Consider the following 19,437-nt stretch of genomic DNA (forward strand, 5'->3'; position numbering starts at 1 on the left):
TTTTACAGTATTGATCACTTTGCGTGTATGAAACCACGTTTAAATGTTTTAAAATGTCAAAACGTCTCCAAGACGATTGCTCATCCTTAATAATTCTTAATAATGAATATGAAAAAGCTTTGGTTTATTATGTCAAGGAAAACACAATTTGTAGATTTAATCAGAATAGACTCTGCGTTATGTTTGAATAATGGACAAACCACAACAGCAGGCCTACTTTCTTTTACAGAGGATCATATAACGGCACATTTTAAGAACTAAAATAACTATTTGTATTTGTTTGTCCGATGTAGGCCTATGTGCATCTGAAAGTAGCCTAATTAATTTACCAGAAACATCAAACTCTATTAGTTGATAGATAGATAGATAGATAGATAGATAGATAGATAGATAGATAGACAGACAGACAGACAGAAAAATACCCAAGTGAAACCACATACATTGCTCTTGTAATGGTCCAGTTCTTCAGTAGCATTTCTGCGCATGCGCACCCACCCAGACTGAGGCCAGGGAGAGAGGAGGATTCAAACTTCCGGTGGTGTGTCATGGCGGCGTGGTGGAGTATGCTTGAAGTGAAAAACTAAACCAAACCCCCCTCCTCCCTCCACCTCCTCCTCTGTTTTCCTCCTTGATTATTTTGCGGAGCGGTTTAGGGGGTATTTGTTGCGCCCGGGGCAATTCGGGAGCAGGAATCGGGATCGCAAAAGTGATTGATAGGAGGCATAGCGGAGCGCGCATCCGCCTGAGCATGGCGGCGCACAAGCCCGTGGAATGGGTCCAGGCCATCATTAATAGATTCGACGAACAGGTAAAGAAAACATTGGTGGCGGGATTTGACATTTCAAGGCCAAAAAGCGAGCGTGCAAATGATGAAATGCTTGGTGCATTTGCATGCATACGCGTTGTTTGTGTTGAAGATGTGAGGTTGGTGGTTTTGGGCTTGCACTGGCCAAATACAATACGTAAATGTCTTGATTCAGGCCTGATGTGTTGCATTTGGCCAGCAAAAGCCAAATATTGGGTAGTATAACGTCGTGATTGATTTGATGAATGTTCAGCTGAGTCGCTCGCGCGCACTGGCTAAATATAAACAAAAGGAATCAGACTCCCTCCGTGCTTGTTGACATACAGAGAGATGAGATTGCATAGCTAGAGGAGCCTTACAGGAACACACAGTCCTGCTCCCGCAAACACGTTTAAATCAAACTTAAACAAAATAATCAGGTCAGTTATCCATGCTTTGTTTTTCCAAGTTGTCTGAAACTTTAAGACGGTGTTGAATGCAGAATAACACATTTTATGAGCCTGAAGTGGCAATGACAGCACAGTGTTTTTGACAGCATAAGCATTTATCATGGATTTAATACCATTGTCTGTCTGTGGATTCTGCTACATATGACCTTAAAGGTGCACTCTTTTTTTTTTTTTTTTCTTACTAATCTAAAAAGTTTGACACCTAAAGAAATAAACAGCAATTTTGAAAAATGGCTTTATTGTGATGAACACTCATATCAGTCTTCTAGACAAAATGTTTTATTCTACTATTGGGACAAACAAAAGACGTAAATGTACTAAATGCACCTTTTAATAGTAGTCAATACTAAATAGCTGGGCATTTCTAAGTTTCGTTTAGTGTTTTGATATGCATGTATTCCTCTGACTGCTCATAGCAGTTGTGTTTTGTTCGTGGCCTTGTGGAAAAAAAGTGTGCTTAATTGTATGTAATGTACACTTGTAGTGTACTTAATCTTAAAAGTAATTATTTTTTAAAAAACTGTACTTGAAGACAATATGATATTGATGAAATAAAAGGCCTTTAACAGAGTACACTTTTCTCAACACACTTAAAGAGTGCACTTTTAATAATGTTAAACTAAAGATTTAAATTTTAAATCCTAGTTTTAATAATATTTTGTCATGATTTAAAGTACTTATTTTTATGTGTTGAAAACATACTAAAATACATGTAAAGTACTCTATTTTAACGGTAGTTGTTCTGTAATACATTTAAAGTTAATGTATTTTAAATGTACTAAATTGCAATGCTATAATTTCAAATATATTTAAATGCATGACATACAAGTTTCAATAGAAATAGCATTAAATTTTAGTTGTTTGAATTCCATAGACAATATTAGAAGTGATTAAGAAATTACACATGAGATGTATATAAGTTCTACTTAATTATGTCATTTAAGTCAAACTAACAGCATTATATTATACATTTAAATTATAACACATTTTCATTTAATTGCAAATAACTTTGTATTGTCTGAAAACATTACATTCAGTTTGCACTTAAGTATACTCTTTTTAAAGTATATTATTTCCATAATAAGTACTCTTTTTGACAGTACTCCCTTCCACGTGTGTGCTTGTTATTTTCTAGTTTAGAGGCTTTTCACAGGGTTTGGCTTCTCATGCTGCAGATTAGGGGCTCGTAACAGTTTAATGAAAGTGTAAAAAGGAGTTTAGGCTGTTTTATCGCTAAGCCGGTTTAGTTCATTTTAAATTCGAGAGCTTAAGGCACTTGTTTGGTGAAAGCGAAATATGCTGCTCTGTATGTTTTCATGATTTGAATGACAGCTGCTCACCACAATTGCAATTGCAAGAAGATTATAAATTGCAAGATTCCTGAATGGAAACTACCGGATAACACAAGGATCGATTGTTTAAGGTGATCGTCAGTGATGTGTGGCTTTTTCTTGCTTGCAATAGGCAAGTTCTCAGTGGTGGTTATTGCCTTGTCAGCAGCTGTATGAATGCAAAGAGCACCTTGAAACAATGACCTCACAGATGCCATTGCATGGTCATGGAAAACTAATCTGTCCTCTCTCTGGGGAGAGCTCTGAGTCAGGAATGAGAGGTTGATGAGGCATTGTGTTCTACATCGATGCCAGTTTGAGAGATTTTGAAGAAGATCACACTTGTTTGAATATATTCTTTTCCTCTTATATGATAATTGAATTGAAGAGAACATTTTGATGTGATGATGTTCGGTAGTTTCTGGTCATGGGTCAATGGTGTGACGGGTCATTTTTTTTTTGTCCAAAGGCGTTAATAATAATAAAAAAACAAAGATATGACATCCAAAGTTTGTACAACTAGATCTCTTTTATTGAATCCAAAATTTTTTAATTAGATTTAGATTTTGAAGCGTCAAAAGGTCATTCGGTTTAACCGTCCAAAGGCCAATACAGTCATTTCATTTGTGATTAAAATATCTTAAAATGTAATAAATGCAGGGCTGACCATTTCGGTCGCATTTGCGACTAAAAATAACTGCGTGCGACTGTGAGAAAATATTTAGGCGTACCGGTGCGAGTGACTCAATCGATTCTCATGAACAGATCTATAATACAATCGGAATAAACTCCCAAAATGCATCTACGCTGAACAACAGTTGTTTCATACTGCAATCGGCTGCTTTTCATACCTTCATTCAAAGACTTTGCTTCAGTCAGCAGAGCGAGTGCAAAAGACGTGTGCTAAGGACTACACTTCAAGGATTGTATAAAGTTGAAACGGGTATGACGCACTTACCAGACCGTCTCATGCTGCTGATGTTTCAGCCAAATTAACTGGAAATACTACATTTGGATTATCATAAGTAAGGTTGGAAATTAACAGGGGCTTGGGGCAAAAATGCGTCCAAAAATTAATAAAACAAAAAAACACACCGTTATGAATGCCTGTGCACATACTTTTGAAGTAGCGGCAATTGCTTGAATGGTGGGTGGGTTCGTTATTATTCTTAATGAAAAACACAACAACACGTTTACATTTCGCTTTGCAATCAAATCTTCATCCACCAGTAAAGTGAGGTGGGTGAAGTGAGGTGAAATCTGACTCCTGCTGCTGATCTGTGCTGCGACTCTCGTTCGGTTCACTGAATTGAGTTTTAACTATAGTGTCTATTCTCTAACTGAACTAAATGTACTATAAAATCACTATAAAAAAATCAAAACGATGTTGGGGGCGGTGCCGCGGTCACGGTGGGCAAGTGATATAACTGGTGTTGCTGCTGAACACCAGTAACACCGTCTATCGCAGCTGTTTCTGAGTATTGGCATGATTGCATGGGGGGTATAATGCCATTTCATGTATTCTGACATATTTACACTGTTAAAGAGTTGGATTCTCATGCTAAACATGGCCAAAGTTTCAAAACACGAGTTGGACGAATGACGTGCCAAAAATACTCTGCCAAATTCTTACAGGATTCAGGTTTTTTTTTTTTTGAGTATGGGCCTGAGTGACATAAACAAGGTCGGAATTCCTTGTACGGGCACTTCTCCCGGAAGGGCGTGCGCGCACACATGTCGACCAGAGCGAGGGAGCAAGAGCACGCCCATCAACGCGCGTTCAGGTTTACGGAAGTCGTCGGCAGCGCTGCACAGGTCACAGGACTTCACGAAATCAACAATGTCACCAAAGAAGTGTGTTTTTGGTTGTGAGGGAAAGATAACCTTGCTTCCTAAAGAACCCAGTGTTCAGTGGAGCTGACAGATTTGTGCTCACGCATTACATTGATGCGCTCTCGATATTTGTTATTAAAATAACCTTAGAAACTGATAGTTGCAATCAGTTTTTATTGGTTAAAATGAATGGAGAATATCTCATGTTTTTCCGTGGCTGCTCGAGCCTTTAGGATCGGCGCTTATGGTTTCATAAACAAGGTTCAGTTCTACGCTGGATTTACAGATCGTTTGAAACTGAAAGATGGAGCGGTCACAGCAGTAATGATCCCAGTCACGAGTCTGTGAGTAAAACTGCTTCAAATGTCTGTTTTGTTGGCAGTCGGCGTGTGAGTGCGTATAATGTAAACAACACGAACGTAGTGAATTCATAAATTCATTATTCATCATTCACTATACGCTATATTCATTATAGTGATTCAAAAGTTATCCAGGGATAATGCGATTATATTATTGTGTGTGTTTAAATACATTAGTTTAGCTGACCATTGATAGCTTGTAGATGATTGCTACACAAAAGCTGCGCGTGCTCGTCACTCTTTAGCTCCGCTCACACGGCACGCCTCCAGGCACTTGGCTATTTTCGGAAATACACGGTACAGCGTATGTATCCTTGATAAATATGATAAAACTAAAGACTTTTTGAAGATATGAAGGATGCACTACTACTCTATAGGTACTCAAGATTAACATGAGATTGGCAGAAACTGTGTGTGATACACCCCCTTTAAGTGACTTAACATTTTAGCCACAATACTGTCTGTTTTAGCTTTATTTCGTGAAAATAGTTTCAAACAAAGCCACACCAGAGCTGTTGCACATCTCCAAGCAATGGTGCTTTTGAATGAATCTGCGTTTTATACGACTGAATGAATGATTCGCACATTAAGATTTACCGCCACCTACTGGTGATTTTATTTTCATATTTACACTTTACATAGACTGTTTTTACTTAAATATCCAACTTTTAAAGTTTCATTTTTTACATATTTCTAAATTCAAAAAATTATATTTACCAATGAGCTGCATGAAGCAGTCTATGTAAATGTGTCTAAATAATACCACTTCAGATGGAGCTTCTGTGTCACTTCTGCAGTGCAACGATGGATTTTTTTTGATGATTTCTTTTGATTGGTAACAGTCTCATTGGGTGTTATTGTTCTAACTGAATTTGTTTAACATTTAAAAACAAATTTTCTTTTTTAATTTAAGAAATTGACAAAATATGATGCATACATTTAATAAGTTTAGGAAAAAAAATGCTCTTATAATGGTAAAAATGCCCCTGGAAATTAATTTAAAGGGGAAAATATCGCCCTGTAATGGGAAAGTTAATGTCTGTTATTGATCGGAAAGTGCTCCTAAATTTTTTTCATTAGGAGCCCTGAAATGTATTTTTTTATTCTGGCATGATTTTATAACATCATATATCAACAAAGTGCAAAATGGTATTAAAATTATGTGTAGAAGTCATTGCTTTGTTATGAGAAAGAAAAATTAAATTCAGAAAAATTAATTTCATTGATGTCATTCGGAATAACCAATATAAAGGGACCATTTTGGATCAATTCATGCGGTCAGTATTATGTGACAGGATGTGACATCATTCAGACTTCTGCAAAGGACCACATGGGCTGCGTTCCAGTTCGTTTTTTTTTTATTTTATGGTCTACCCTCGCTAACTTGTCCTAACCAGACACGATGGAATAAGATTCCAGCGACAAACAATTTGACTGTCCACACTAGACGCGACGCAACAATGAGAAGCGATTAAAATCAATTAAAAACCACAGCCAATCAGAAGAGAGTGTGGGCGGGCTCTCTCAGCAGGAGCACAGCAGACACAAAGAAAAACATTTATTCATTTTCAAGATCTGAGGTGAATTAGCCAGTGTTGTTTTCATTACAGCTAAAAAGCTGGGAACACAGAATGATATTCAAACTCTCATTAGACACTTTTAACATTAAATAAAGCACATAAACAGTACCTGATATTATCATTGCCATACTTTGTGTTGCTGTTCCAGCCGCGACGTCACGGAGAAATAGAAACCGTTTCTAAAATAGAATATTTGCGTGTCGCCGTCGCGGCTGGTTAGGACAAAAACTCTGATTAACATGGAAAAGATACTTTTTATTGCTTGTCGCGGCACGTCTGGTTAGGACACGGTGTTACGTTGCACGAGTGCCCACTACTGGCAGAACCCTTAATTGCAATGAGCTGAATTGGAACGTCCTAAGCCCTTGATCACTTGGAATCTATGGAGTTGCTTTATTATTTAAATTTTTTTTCTTTACAAAACTGTTTAATGCAGCCTTCTATATGTATATAGTTGTGTTTGGGTTGTTTTAGATATTAAAAAATTTTTTTTATATATCATAGAGTTGTTTGTTGTCACAATCATGTTGCATTGTGGTACATGTAGACTCGCTCCCTCGATTAGGGGTCTATCCATATAAACTTCCCTCGTCCACTTCACGAAGTGGAACGCACTTCAAAATGGCGGCAGGGATTCCCCCGAGGGGAAGTGCTTAGGAAAGTTCGCGAGTGCGTGTCTAAAATTGGAGTGGAACGCAACCATGGTCGTGAAGCAAAGTAATTCTCTCTTAACTATTTGAAAAATTAATGTTTTCACTTGATCATACGCATGTCCCGAAACATCAGGTCATTCGGTACAACCGCTATAAAACATGGGAAATGTTGTATTATTTTAAAAACTTGTACTAAATATAAAAGGTTTGATTGTCCTTTTGCTAGCTAGCTAGATATCAGCCTGTTAGCATTGTTTGAAAATATCTTTATTCGGCATAACCAAGTGTCATTCGGTAAAACCAAAATTTTGGTTAAACAGAATGACTTTTTTGGTGACAAATTTTGTCCATCTTGTGAAAAATGACAAAAGCAGTGTTAATTGATTATAAAAACCACATAATCTCATTGTTAACACTTAATAAAACTTTAAAAATTAATTCTATCTCCATTATGTTTTTTTTTTTTTTTTTACACTTTTAAAAACCTTTTTCGTCAATGACCCTCACACAGGTTTGGAACAACATGAGGGTGATAAATGAGAATGTTTTCACATTTGGATGAACTATCCTTTTAACATTAGTAGATTCGGTTGTACTGTAGCAATATCCAGGAAAAAGATTAAATGATAAAACAACATAGGTGCAAATTTTCCTGCAGTTTTGAAAAGATTAGCCAAGAAGACCCTTCCAACTGATGTGACAGGGGTGAAAATTCATATTTTTCTTGAATGGTGGCCAATGAAAGTTTCATTAAACTGTAATCTTAAATTGTCTCGGTCGATTTATATGATAATATTTTTAATTGTCTTTGTGTTTTCGGTTCATTTATCGTCCACTCTCCATAGCCTGCTCTGCCAAAGTGCACATAAGGGAAGCGACTGGTCCCTGACCTTTCTGGAATTTTAAACCATTCCTGGGAAACAAAGTGCTCACTGTCCATCGGCATCCTGCATTAAAATGGATGTCAGTAGGGCTGGGCTATGCGTGCTGTGAGAGTGCATGTGTTTTATGTGCGTACAGACAGTGTGTGCGCTGGGTTCTTCTCCGGTCTTGAGACTTTCATTTCCAGCCACGCGCTTTTCTCTTAGGGCCACACAGTAGTGGGCCGGAAAGAAGGAGGGAACCTCAGGGTTTCTAAAATTTTTTCCTGACGTGCCGTCACACTGGACATTGCTATTGTCAGACCACTTAAACAGTGCAACCAATAGTGCCTGCCTTGCACCACAAATGTAGGCCTGCTTACCTAAAGCTGATTAACAGCTACGATTTGTTGAAATATATGATTTGAGAAAGGTTTAATCTTGCTTGGACTACTTTGACACATTTGTAGGTGACGCTAAGTGTACTGCTTACAAGTAAGCCTATTCCTGGCTAATCTGCTAAATGTGTACTTGTTAAGTTGGCACCTTTGGTGGTCTGCTCTTGGGCTTTGTGTGACTATTTCAAATATTCACTGTGTATTCGCAGTGGTTTTGTTGGTGATGAATTGGTAGGTTGATAGGACACTTTAATATTTTTGAGAAAAGTCTCTTATGCTCACCCAGCCTTCATGTCTTTGATCAAAAATACAGTAAAACAGTAATATTATGAAATATGGTTATAATTAAAAAGAACGGTTTTCTATTTAAATTAGAGATGCACCGATGTATCAGCTAACAATCAGTATCGGCCGATGAAAGCTATTATTATCACTACCGGCCATCGGCTCGATTGTTTAAAAGCTACCGATGATCAGGGCCGATTATATCCTGTCAATCAAAAGGGTGCGGAAAGACGTGTTCAGACTGCAACTCATACATACTGTGTGTGAAGAAAATCACTCTTGTGTTGAATTTTAACGCATTAACAGTTTGAAAATAGTGACGTTAAAGCAGGCTTTTTTTGACCCTATGAATCACCCGTAGTTCAAGCCAGGGTTGCCAGGTCTGTGTTTTTTACATCAAATATTATTTGCAGCGCCTCCCATCCAATAATCGGAAAAAGATTTGTGCTTTGTTACTTCTAATAATAATAAAAGTTTCAGTTTTCAAATTCTGTCCATTTATCATGAAATTCAAACAATAAATGGCGTTTTGACGCTCTTAAATGTGACGTGTCAGATCGCTGTAACGCCTCAGTTCAGGCGGCAGCTCGGAGCGCAAATCTTTTCTTCCTCTTCAATACAAGTTAAATCTCGAAAAACATGCATGAACATCAAAGGTATGTTGAAAGATATAGTACAACTTACCAGAATGTATCATGTCTCATGAAATCTTTGTGTTTCAACCGCGGAAAGAACCTTGTGAACAATATGTCACATCATGTCACTTTTACCTCAGGAATGTTTTCCAATGTTCACAGTTCCTTATATAAAAAACACTAGAGGAGCTTATTTACTGTTAATTATGTTTGTGCAAATTTGCCATGAAGACAAGTGCTTATGAAAACTACCTTATGTGATACTAAGTTTTATACATTTCGTTTTTTATTTGAGTGTAATTATTATATCTGAAAATAAACAGCAGTTGAATATAATACCTCTGATGTTAATTGTAATATTGTAGTGTACCAAATGAGAGGTTCCCTGTATAGTTTGCAACATTATTTGGGAGAGATTTTTTTTTTTTTCCTTGAGAAAAACCAAACTATCGGTATCGGCCGATATCATTCTGAATAATCAGCTATCGGTATCGACAGAGAAATTTAGTATCGGTGCATCACTAATATAAATATATTTTAAAATGTAATTTATTCCTGTGAATGCAAAGCTGAATTTTCAGCATCATTACTCCAGTCTTCAGTGTCACATGATCCTTCAGAAATCATTCTAATATGATGATTTGCTGCTCAAGAAACATTTATGATGATTATCATCAAAATATTAATGTTTCCACTTTATCGCAATACATTGTTTTCAGGGTTCAAGGTGGGGCTGTGCAATATGGACAAAATAATCATATTGCGATTTTTTTTTTTTTTTTTTTTTTTTTTTTTTTTTTAAATGATTATTGCAATTGCGATTTTATTTGCGATTTTGGCTATTGTTTTTGCTTTTTCAAATATGCTACATTCTAAATGTATTCAGTGCACAAGAAGTGCATAACTAAACATTTCACAATTAAATAACAGTATTAACAGCTTGATAAACAGAGATGGCATCTTTTGTCGAGTGTTTATATTGTCTTTGCATATATGTTGGGTGATCGCGTCGGTAATTTCTTTGTGCCGTTTTGATCCTTTTTCATAAGGCGTGATGCTTGCAAATGCTTGAACAACGGATACTTGTTCAGTCGGTTCAGGCTGGCTTTGAGGTGTGCTTTTGTTAGTTTCGATGGACTTTGTCGACATGCGTTGATCATACAGTTTTTTTATGGTGCTGTTTTAAGTGCTGGAACAGGTTTGTTGTATCGCCCCGTTTCGTTGCAATAATCTCACAGGTCTTGCAAATCACCTTGCTCTCTGACACAACCTTTCTCCTGAATCCAAAATACTCTGAAATATTCTGAATTAAAATATAAATAAATTAATGAATAAAATTGCAGTCTTATGCGATTTAGAAATTGCATGTGCTCAAATCGCGATTGTTTTGCGATTAATTGCACAGCCCTAGTTCAAGGTAAATGCATCCTTGCTGAATAAAAGTATAAAAATGAATAAATAAATCTTACTGAAACATTGTAATATTTAGGTAAATATAGCTGTTAATTATTATGGATTGTTAATGCATACAAATAAAAATGTTTCAATCATACTAGTGAAATTTCATCTGGAGATGTTTTAATGGATTTTTATGGGAACTTTTTCTTGCCTTTTCATCTCTCTTAATCGGATAGAATGTACAGGAAAGATTAGAAATGATGGAGAAAGGGGAGGATAGGGCTGGGACATGTTGCAAGCCTGGTTCAAATTTGTTTTGCCAAGTAAACACCACAGATCACTATATCAGAGCAGTTAGTTGGCGTTTGTGAGCTGTTCGCAAGCTGTATAACTTCTAGCGCAGTCAAAGTTCTTTTGATCCAGAGAAGAGCCATAGTACTCGGAAACAGTGAAGACCAATTCCTCATCAGGGAACGCTTAGAGGGGGGAGAGGCCTCCACCCCCTCACTCCACATACGCTTCATTAAGACGGCCATGTGTGCTTTCAACACTCCCACCGCACAGACTTTAACTGCTTGTGTGTGTGTTGGAGAGAACAAGAGCAGATGTGCTGGCCCGCAGGTGTGCGGCACAGGACGGAAGTCTGGAGAGCTGGAGGCGCTTTGTTTTAACACCTAAAGTTTGAGATTTTAGACCCAGAATGGGTGGGTTGGTGCTTTAAGGGCTTGCATGTTCTCTCAAGGGGTGGGTGTGTCAAATTTAAAACCGTTCAACCTCTCACTCCACGGTCTGTGCGTCCCACATGTTACAAGCTGTTCTCCACCCAGTGCTCTCAATAACGGAGCCTTTGAAAGCTGGGCCACAGGAACCCAACATTCACACCTGTTAACCAGACCCGTGGGTCCTCTATCATCCTAACTTCCTTTGATAAGACTAAATATATGGGTTATTTTTGTGACTTTAATTTAATTATGCTTTTTTTTTTTTTTTTTTTTTTTTTTACATTTGTATTGTTTACTTGAAATTCAAAACAAATTAGCTGTTGGTAGATGCGGTACCAAAGACGTCACTTCCACGATGCTCGCCGCCATTTTTGTGTCCGACGTGGCAGCGAACACAGCACATACTAAATGAGATGATTTGAAAAAAAAAAAACTGTTATTGTTGATCTTTATTTATTACCTCCAACTGTGTTTTGTCCCTTAAAAACATTTCTACAGTAGCGTCCCCGAGAATAAGGTGGATAATCCATCGCAGTACACCGGAGAAAGTGTTACCAAAAAATCTATTGCCTAAACATAAAAATAAAATAACATAAATTACCTGAATGCAAACTAGTCATTGGACAACATTACTTAGGCTCCATATATTAAAAATTCAAAATGCATGTACCATGAATAAATAAAATTAAATAGCCTCCGTACAGACAATAAGGAAATTATTATAATCAAACCATATTGTTGATGAAAATAATACAAGAACAATAACTAAAGGAGATTATCATCAGAACCACTGCAGGTTATTTACCTCAACGAAATGCATCCTATATGAGATTAATCAGATATTTATACTTCATAAATTTAATATTATGAGTAGTGTTGTCACGGTACCAAAATTCCAGTAGTCGGTACCAATACCAGTAAAATGTTACAGTTCTCTGTACCAATTTCGGTACCACAGGAAAATCTGTTTGAACTATTTCACTATTTTATTTAACTACTATTTTAAAAAACTGATTAAATATGATGGTAATCATACATATAAATATTTGGATTGTGTGTGTGTGTGTGTGTGTGTATGTGTATGTGTATGTATATATATATATATATATATATATCTATATCTCATTTAAATACATTTTGAATATATAAAAAATAAATAAATAAACAAATACTTAAACATTCATTTTATAACAGACGTGCATGTTTATTTAAGCTCTTCTGTCAGTGAAACAACACACTATAGCCTGTAAAACTATGAAATAAATATGAATATATAATGGTAACCTAAATAATAAGAAAGTTAAATATTATTTAAAAACATTTGTTTTTTATTTCCACACAAAGATGCGTCATAAAGCCTACTGCTCTGCTCTTTGAGAGGGATGTGGGACACGAGCAGCAAAGAGACCATTTCTCTTTAATAATATCTTCATGTTATCTTCTGATGTTAAAAGCAGCTGACACTTGTTGTAAAAGGTCTGAAGAGCGAGTTTTATCTTCACACATTCAGGCTATATTTGATTTTGTACTGCCAGAGAAAGCGAAACTAAAAATCACCGGCGTGTGTGAAACGCACTATACAAATAAACTTGACGCGCCTTATCAAGTCTAATAACAAGCACAAACTGTGTTAAATAGAAATTGACGTGCAAGCAAAAAAGGTTTCTGTCCTACGGTGTTTTTTCTACTTCACCACAGTAAAGAATGTAGAAAGAAAGGAAGAAACGTTTATAATCCCCTGCTTGAATAAAGATTTGGGAAAAGAACCAGAGATTCCATGTTCAGTGGAATAACTAATGGAATATTGTTAAATTCTCTGATAATCAGGTGACCAGATCGCGATTCGCAAAACAGAATACAAAGCTTAAATGTATGGACTCACGTACCTCTCTCATTCGGCATGAACCAAAATGTTTCCATGGCTGCGATGTCACATTTAATTGCTAACCTGTTATTTATTTTGTAAACAAAGCTTTGTGCTTCACTCGTGTCATATTCAAGTAAATACTGCCACAGTCCTATCAGTGGGTACCGAATATACCTGGATACTCGGTACTCCCGGTACTACAGAAATGCTGGTATCGTCACATTTTCAAAATTTCAGTACCGACTTGGTACCGAAGTACCGGTACTTTTGACAACACTAATTATGAGTTTACGACAAAAATGATGCAAATGCACAAGTGAAGCTTGAACTAAGTTATGTACTAACTAAACACAGCGAATTCACAACGCTTTATTACAATAGTGTTCTCATTATAATGTTATGTAAATGACAGTCCCAGCAGTTATTAATGTTGTGCAGTGCTGTTTGGCTGCCAGTGGTCCCTTCTGATTGAAGCCAACCATTTATTCTGCTGGTCAAACTCATTTGGGATAGAATAAAATTGTAGTTGGGGGTTTCTCTGAAGACTGTTGTTACAGCTAACAACACCACATATCCCGGGCATATTGTAACCTTGTTGTGAACCTTCTGGGAATGTCTCGTTGATCTTCCTCTGGTAGTTGTGGCTGCTGTGACCATAGGCCAAAATTGAAAACCGTTATTTTAAATTGAATTAACGTTTCAAAATATTACTGTTTTTAATAGATTTTTGATCACATTATTGCAGTCTTTGTGAGCATAAGAGAATTCTTTTAAAGACATTTTTAAAAAATCTTGTCAATTTCAGTGCTAATGTATAAATCTGCATTTTTACTGGCCTGCCCTCTGGTCTAGATAACAGCATCACACATTGAAAACCCTATTATTAGTTGACAGTTAGTCAAGCTTTTTTTGGATGCTTTGGAAAGTTTGCTGGTTTTAATCACTTTCTTTCTCTGTATCTCGTTCACAGCTCCCTATTAAAACAGGACAGCAGAGCACCCACACCAAAGTGAGCACAGAGCACAACAAAGAATGTTTGATCAACATCTCCAAGTACAAATTTGCCCTCGTCATCAACGGCCTGACCAACATCCTCAAAAATGTGAATAACATGGTAAGTCCACATCTATAATAGTCATGTTTCCCAGTTTGATAAAGTTCTAGTCACTCTTACAAGTGAACTGCTGCGGCATTGAAAAAAATCAAAGATGGCAGATAAAGCAAGAGAAATGTTGAATGTAATTTGACTATTTTATTCAGTACTGAAAAAGGTTAAAAAAAATGAAATTTTTTTTTTAAGCTTATTAGAGTATCGCACTGTTAGCTTAGCAGGATGTTAACTTCAAACTCTGTTGGTATCACTTTTGAGTAGTATCCTCTGTACAAGTTGCCGTTTATGTAGAGAGTTATAATTCAGACACTTATAAGGCTCCATCTGTGTTAGGATGCTGCCTATGTAGGCTAGAGAGGTAGCGCTCTATAGAGCTAATATCACATTACTGTGTATTTCTCACTCATAGCGGATCTTCGGCGAAGCTGCCGAGAAGAACCTCTACCTCTCCCAGCTGATTATCCTGGACACACTGGAGAAGTGTCTGGCAGGGGTGAGTAGCTCGTCCTATTCCAGAGCGAACTTTGTCCGACCTATCGCTTGTTTTGACTCTCCTCTGTTCTGGCTTTTAACAGCATTGTCCCACGCTGTGGTTTCAACGTTATTGCTGAAAGCTACGCAGTATTGCTTTACAATCACGATTGTTCTAGTGTTGCCTGTCCACGCCCTGACCTGTAACACCTGAAAGACTTCCATAGATTTCATTGTAGATAATATCTATAATGAAATAATGAATTGAAAGTAATTTTTGGTGTATATAGTCAAAAACAAAAAAGGGTTTTCTGGCATCAAAACAATAAGTGTAATACAGCTTTGAATTGTTGTTGTTTCCCAAAACATCGGAATACATACATGGGTCCTGTTTAATTTGTTTGTTTTTTTTTCTGAGCAAAAATATCATACATTTTTACCTTGATTTACAGAAGACACCCACTAAAATGTCATTCAGTGTAACAATCTTGTCAGGGATTTTTACAACAAAAAGTCTATTTGTCATATTAAAGACTAATTACTTTCACATTTTTAAACTGCTATCCTAGGTTTTGGCCATTTGTCAGTAAGAATTTTTACTAATGTAAAATGCAATAAAATTTAGTATGCTCACTTATTCTTTTATTTTAATACATACATGTCAGAATAAGTACTAGAATAAGAAGAATAAGAAGAATAAGTTTCAATTTTTACATGAATATAAGTGTTACACTGAATGACAGTGGAACATTATTTCACCCACATTTTGACATTTTATTCTTCTAAAACTTATTTGAAACCTTAAAAGTAGACATTTTACTTGCATTTAATGTGCTAATATATATAATAATTTAATGTGTATTATGTATATAAAATCACTTTTGTAAATTTCTATTGATGCGGACTAAATGTAAATGTCTTCATTTATTTATATATATATGGTATCTCACAGAAGTGAGTACACCCCACACATTTTTGTAAATATTTTATTATATCTTTTCATGTGACAACACTGAAGAAATGACACTTTGCTACAATGTAAAGTAGTGAGTGTACAGCTTGTATAACAGTGTGAATTTGCTGTCCCCTCAAAATAACTCAACACACAGCCATTAATGTCTAAACCGCTGGCCACAAAAGTGAGTACACCCCTAAGTGAAAATGTCCAAATTGGGCCCAATTAGCCATTTTCTCTCCCCGGTGTCATGTGACTCGTCAGTGTTAGAAGGTCTCAGGTGTGAATGGGGAGCAGGTGTGTTAAATTTGGTGTTATCGCTCTCTCTCTCTCTCATACTGGTCACTGGAAGTTCAACATGGCACCTCATGGCAAAGAACTCTCTGAGGATCTGAAAAAAAGAGTTGTTGCTCTACATAAAGATGGTGTAGACTATAAGAAGATTGCCAAGACCCTGAAACTGAGCTGCAGCACGATGGCCAAGACCATACAGCGGTTTAACAGGACAGGTTCCACTCAGAACAGGCCTCGCCATGGTCGACCAAAGAAGTTGAGTGCACAGCGTCATATCCAGAAGTTGTGTTTGGGAAATAGACGTATGAGTGTTGCCAGCACTCCAGTGCCAACCTGTGAAGCTCTTGTGAACTCCATGCCCAAGAGGGTTAAGGCAGTGCTGGAAAATAATGGTGGCCACACAAAATATTGACACTTTGGGCCCAATTTGGACATTTTCACTTAGGGGTGTAGTCACTTTTGTGGCCAGCGGTTTAGACATTAATGGCTGTGTGTTGAGTTATTTTGAGGGGACAGCAAATTTACACTGTTATACAAGCTGTACACTCACTACTTTACATTGTAGCAAAGTGTCATTTCTTCAGTGTTGTCACATGAAAAGATAAAATATTTACAAAAATGTGAGGGGTGTACTCACTTCTGTGAGATATATAAATATATATATAAATAATCATTTTTTTTTCCTTGACCAATATCTGTCTTTTTCTTGTACTATGGTAGGCTGTATAGCTCTATGGAATAAACTGAATGTGGTGAAACTGGAACTGCTTCATAGCTGCATGATTATAGAAAATGAATCAACATCTTGGAATCTCATCTGTCAGCTAACCAGAATAAAGTTTTCAACCATGCCATGGTATAATCAAAACTAGATACACGAGAACAGTTGTTTGGCGTCAGTAAGAATTTTTAAAATACTTTAATTTATCAAGGACGCATTAAATTGATAAAAAGTGATAAAAACATTTATAATGTTACAAAATATTTCTATTTCAAATAAATGCTGTTCTCTTGAACTTTGTATTCATCAAAGAATCCTGAAAAAAAGTACCATGGTTTCCTCAATAACTGTTTTCAACATTTATAATAAGAAGAAATCAGCATAGTATAATGATTTCTGAAGAATAAGCTTTTCTTAAGGATTTCTCATATAAATAAATTATATTTTTAAATACATTAAAATAGAAAACACTTATTTGAAATTGTTATAATATTTCACAATATTGCTATTTTGCTGTATTTTAGATGAAATAAATGCAGACCATAGCTTAAGAGACTTTTTTCAAAAACATTTTAGAATCTTACTAATTTCTGAATGGTGCTGTAACGGCTGTATTTAGATGATTTTATGGGGACATTATGGGACAGATGTACTGTTTTGGTCTCAAAAGGCAGGAACTGTCCAGAAATGTTTTTTGAAACAGAGTTCTGGTAAAACAATTAAATCTTTAGTTTTTACTCCCAGACAGAGCGCTCTGAACCGGCCCCGTCAGGAGATTATTACATTTGCAGGTGTTTCCTCGCCTTGAAATCGTCTGGCTTTTCCTGTATAGATTATGAATTTTCGCTTTACCAGATGCTACACAGCTGTTCTGTCCTGTGCATTTGGTTTTGTTTTTAGCAAAATTTGTTTTGTCATTTCCTTTTGTATCATTGAGATGGGGACGTATACTTAACAGAAAATACTGTTTACTGCTGTTCAGGATTCAATTCTTTCAGTAAAATTTGAGAACCTTCAAGACAATTATACTTTTACTTTTTTTTTTTTTTCATGAATTTTTGCCTGATAGTACTGAACCTCACCTTTGCCATTACTGTTACTCATTTAGCTTGACCCAGTATGCGTGCAGTGCATTGATCCACTAATGTGTTAGTTGGGTGCTCTGTCATTGGATTTCATTTCTCTTCTCTTCCCCCTTTCCTGCTTGCTGCTGATCCTGAAGTGCTTTCCACTTGCTGTAGTTTTATTGCGGTTTTCAGCTTGCTGAAAGTCATTCTCATCATTTTGACAAATGTTAGCCACCTATAGACAACCCTATTTTTATGCTTGTTTGTGTTTTACAAAAACAGCAGACACCACAGCAGTAAATTAATGTATACGAAAAGAATTAGCATTTAAAACACAGTACAAAAGAGAATATAAATAATAAAGTATACCGTGTGTTTGTGTGCATCATCAGCAACCCAAGGACTGCCTGAGGCTGGATGAGGCCATGTTAGTAAAACAGTTGCTGCCTGAAATCTGTCACTTCCTGCACTCGTACCGTGAAGGCCAGCAGCACGCCGCTCAGCTGCGCAGCTCCGCCTCTGCCGTGCTCTTCTCTCTCAGCTGCAACAACTTCAATGCTGTCTTCAGTCGTATCTCCACCAGGTACCTCTCTGTCTAACACACTGGGGGTTCCACAGGGCTTTGTTCTAGGACCTCTTTCAATGTGCGAATCAGCCTCAAAAATACCCCCATGATAACTAATAAAACTTGCTTATTGTAAACATCGTAAGCCTAATATAAGTCCTGTATAAGTCTTTGTGATTTGTATGAATGCTGGGCTGGGTTTTGCTACAAATTGACCAGTTAAAGTCTTCACAATTTATTAACATAAATGTCGTCACATAGGTTGCAGGAGCTCACAGTTTGTACAGAGGACACAGTGGATGTCCATGACATTGAGCTTATTCAGTACATCAACGTAGACTGCTCCAAGTTAAAGCGACTGCTACAAGGTAAAGCATGCTATGTTTTATAGATTTTGTTTTGCCTCAGTATTCGGACTAATTTTATATGTAATTTAGGGCTCCACAGTTAAAATCAGAATCACAATTTTGGCACAGTGCAATTAAAGGCAGTGATTTAAATAAATATATAGTCTTGAATTGCTTGATAACTTCCTGTATATTCCCTTTAGAAACAGTACTTAAATTCAAATCTTTGAAAAAGCCGGCCCAGCTTGCAGTAATCAGCAGTTTGGAAAAGGTATGTGCTTTGTAAACCGTACAATAGCATATGTGATGTATTTTTTACTTTCTTTAATAATTCTCATCATATGGAAGGTAATAATAGTGTATATATATATCTGATATGTATGTGTCAGGCCTTCTGGAACTGGGTTGAACACTATCCTGATGAATTCACTATGCTCTATCAGAGACCTCAGGCTGACATGGCTGGTGAGTGGCACAATAATTCATATCCATATTGACTTCTTTACTATAATGTTTGATGAAGTTTTAACTGTGCGTTTCTATGGATGCAGACTGTGCAGAAAGACTGTTCGACCTGGTGGACAGTTTTGCAGAAAGCGCAAAGAGAAAGGCTGCTGTGTGGCCGTTACAGATCATCCTCCTCATCCTCTGTCCAGAGATCACTCAGAGCATCACCAAAGAAGTAGGGGGGGAGGAGAAAGCTAACAAGGTCAGAGTTCACACAGTGACTA

At 36.7% G+C, this 19,437-nt stretch overlaps 1 protein-coding gene across 2 annotated transcripts in view; it reads left to right on the plus strand.

The window, feature by feature from the left end:
* Positions 1–499: 499 nt before the first annotated feature.
* nf1a (neurofibromin 1a) overlaps positions 500–19,437 on the plus strand; it is a 93,147-nt gene continuing 74,209 nt past the window's right edge. For both annotated transcript variants that reach the window (XM_051861368.1, XM_051861370.1), the window contains exons 1-8: positions 500–808; positions 14,146–14,289; positions 14,696–14,779; positions 18,187–18,377; positions 18,621–18,727; positions 18,910–18,977; positions 19,096–19,171; positions 19,258–19,415. In XM_051861368.1, the coding sequence (XP_051717328.1) occupies positions 749–808; positions 14,146–14,289; positions 14,696–14,779; positions 18,187–18,377; positions 18,621–18,727; positions 18,910–18,977; positions 19,096–19,171; positions 19,258–19,415 (888 nt within the window). In that variant the 5' untranslated portion in view covers positions 500–748. The remainder of the gene's footprint in view (positions 809–14,145; positions 14,290–14,695; positions 14,780–18,186; positions 18,378–18,620; positions 18,728–18,909; positions 18,978–19,095; positions 19,172–19,257; positions 19,416–19,437) is intronic.

This window comes from Ctenopharyngodon idella, chromosome 15 (assembly GCF_019924925.1).
Source record: "Ctenopharyngodon idella isolate HZGC_01 chromosome 15, HZGC01, whole genome shotgun sequence".
Lineage (NCBI taxonomy): Eukaryota > Metazoa > Chordata > Actinopteri > Cypriniformes > Xenocyprididae > Ctenopharyngodon > Ctenopharyngodon idella.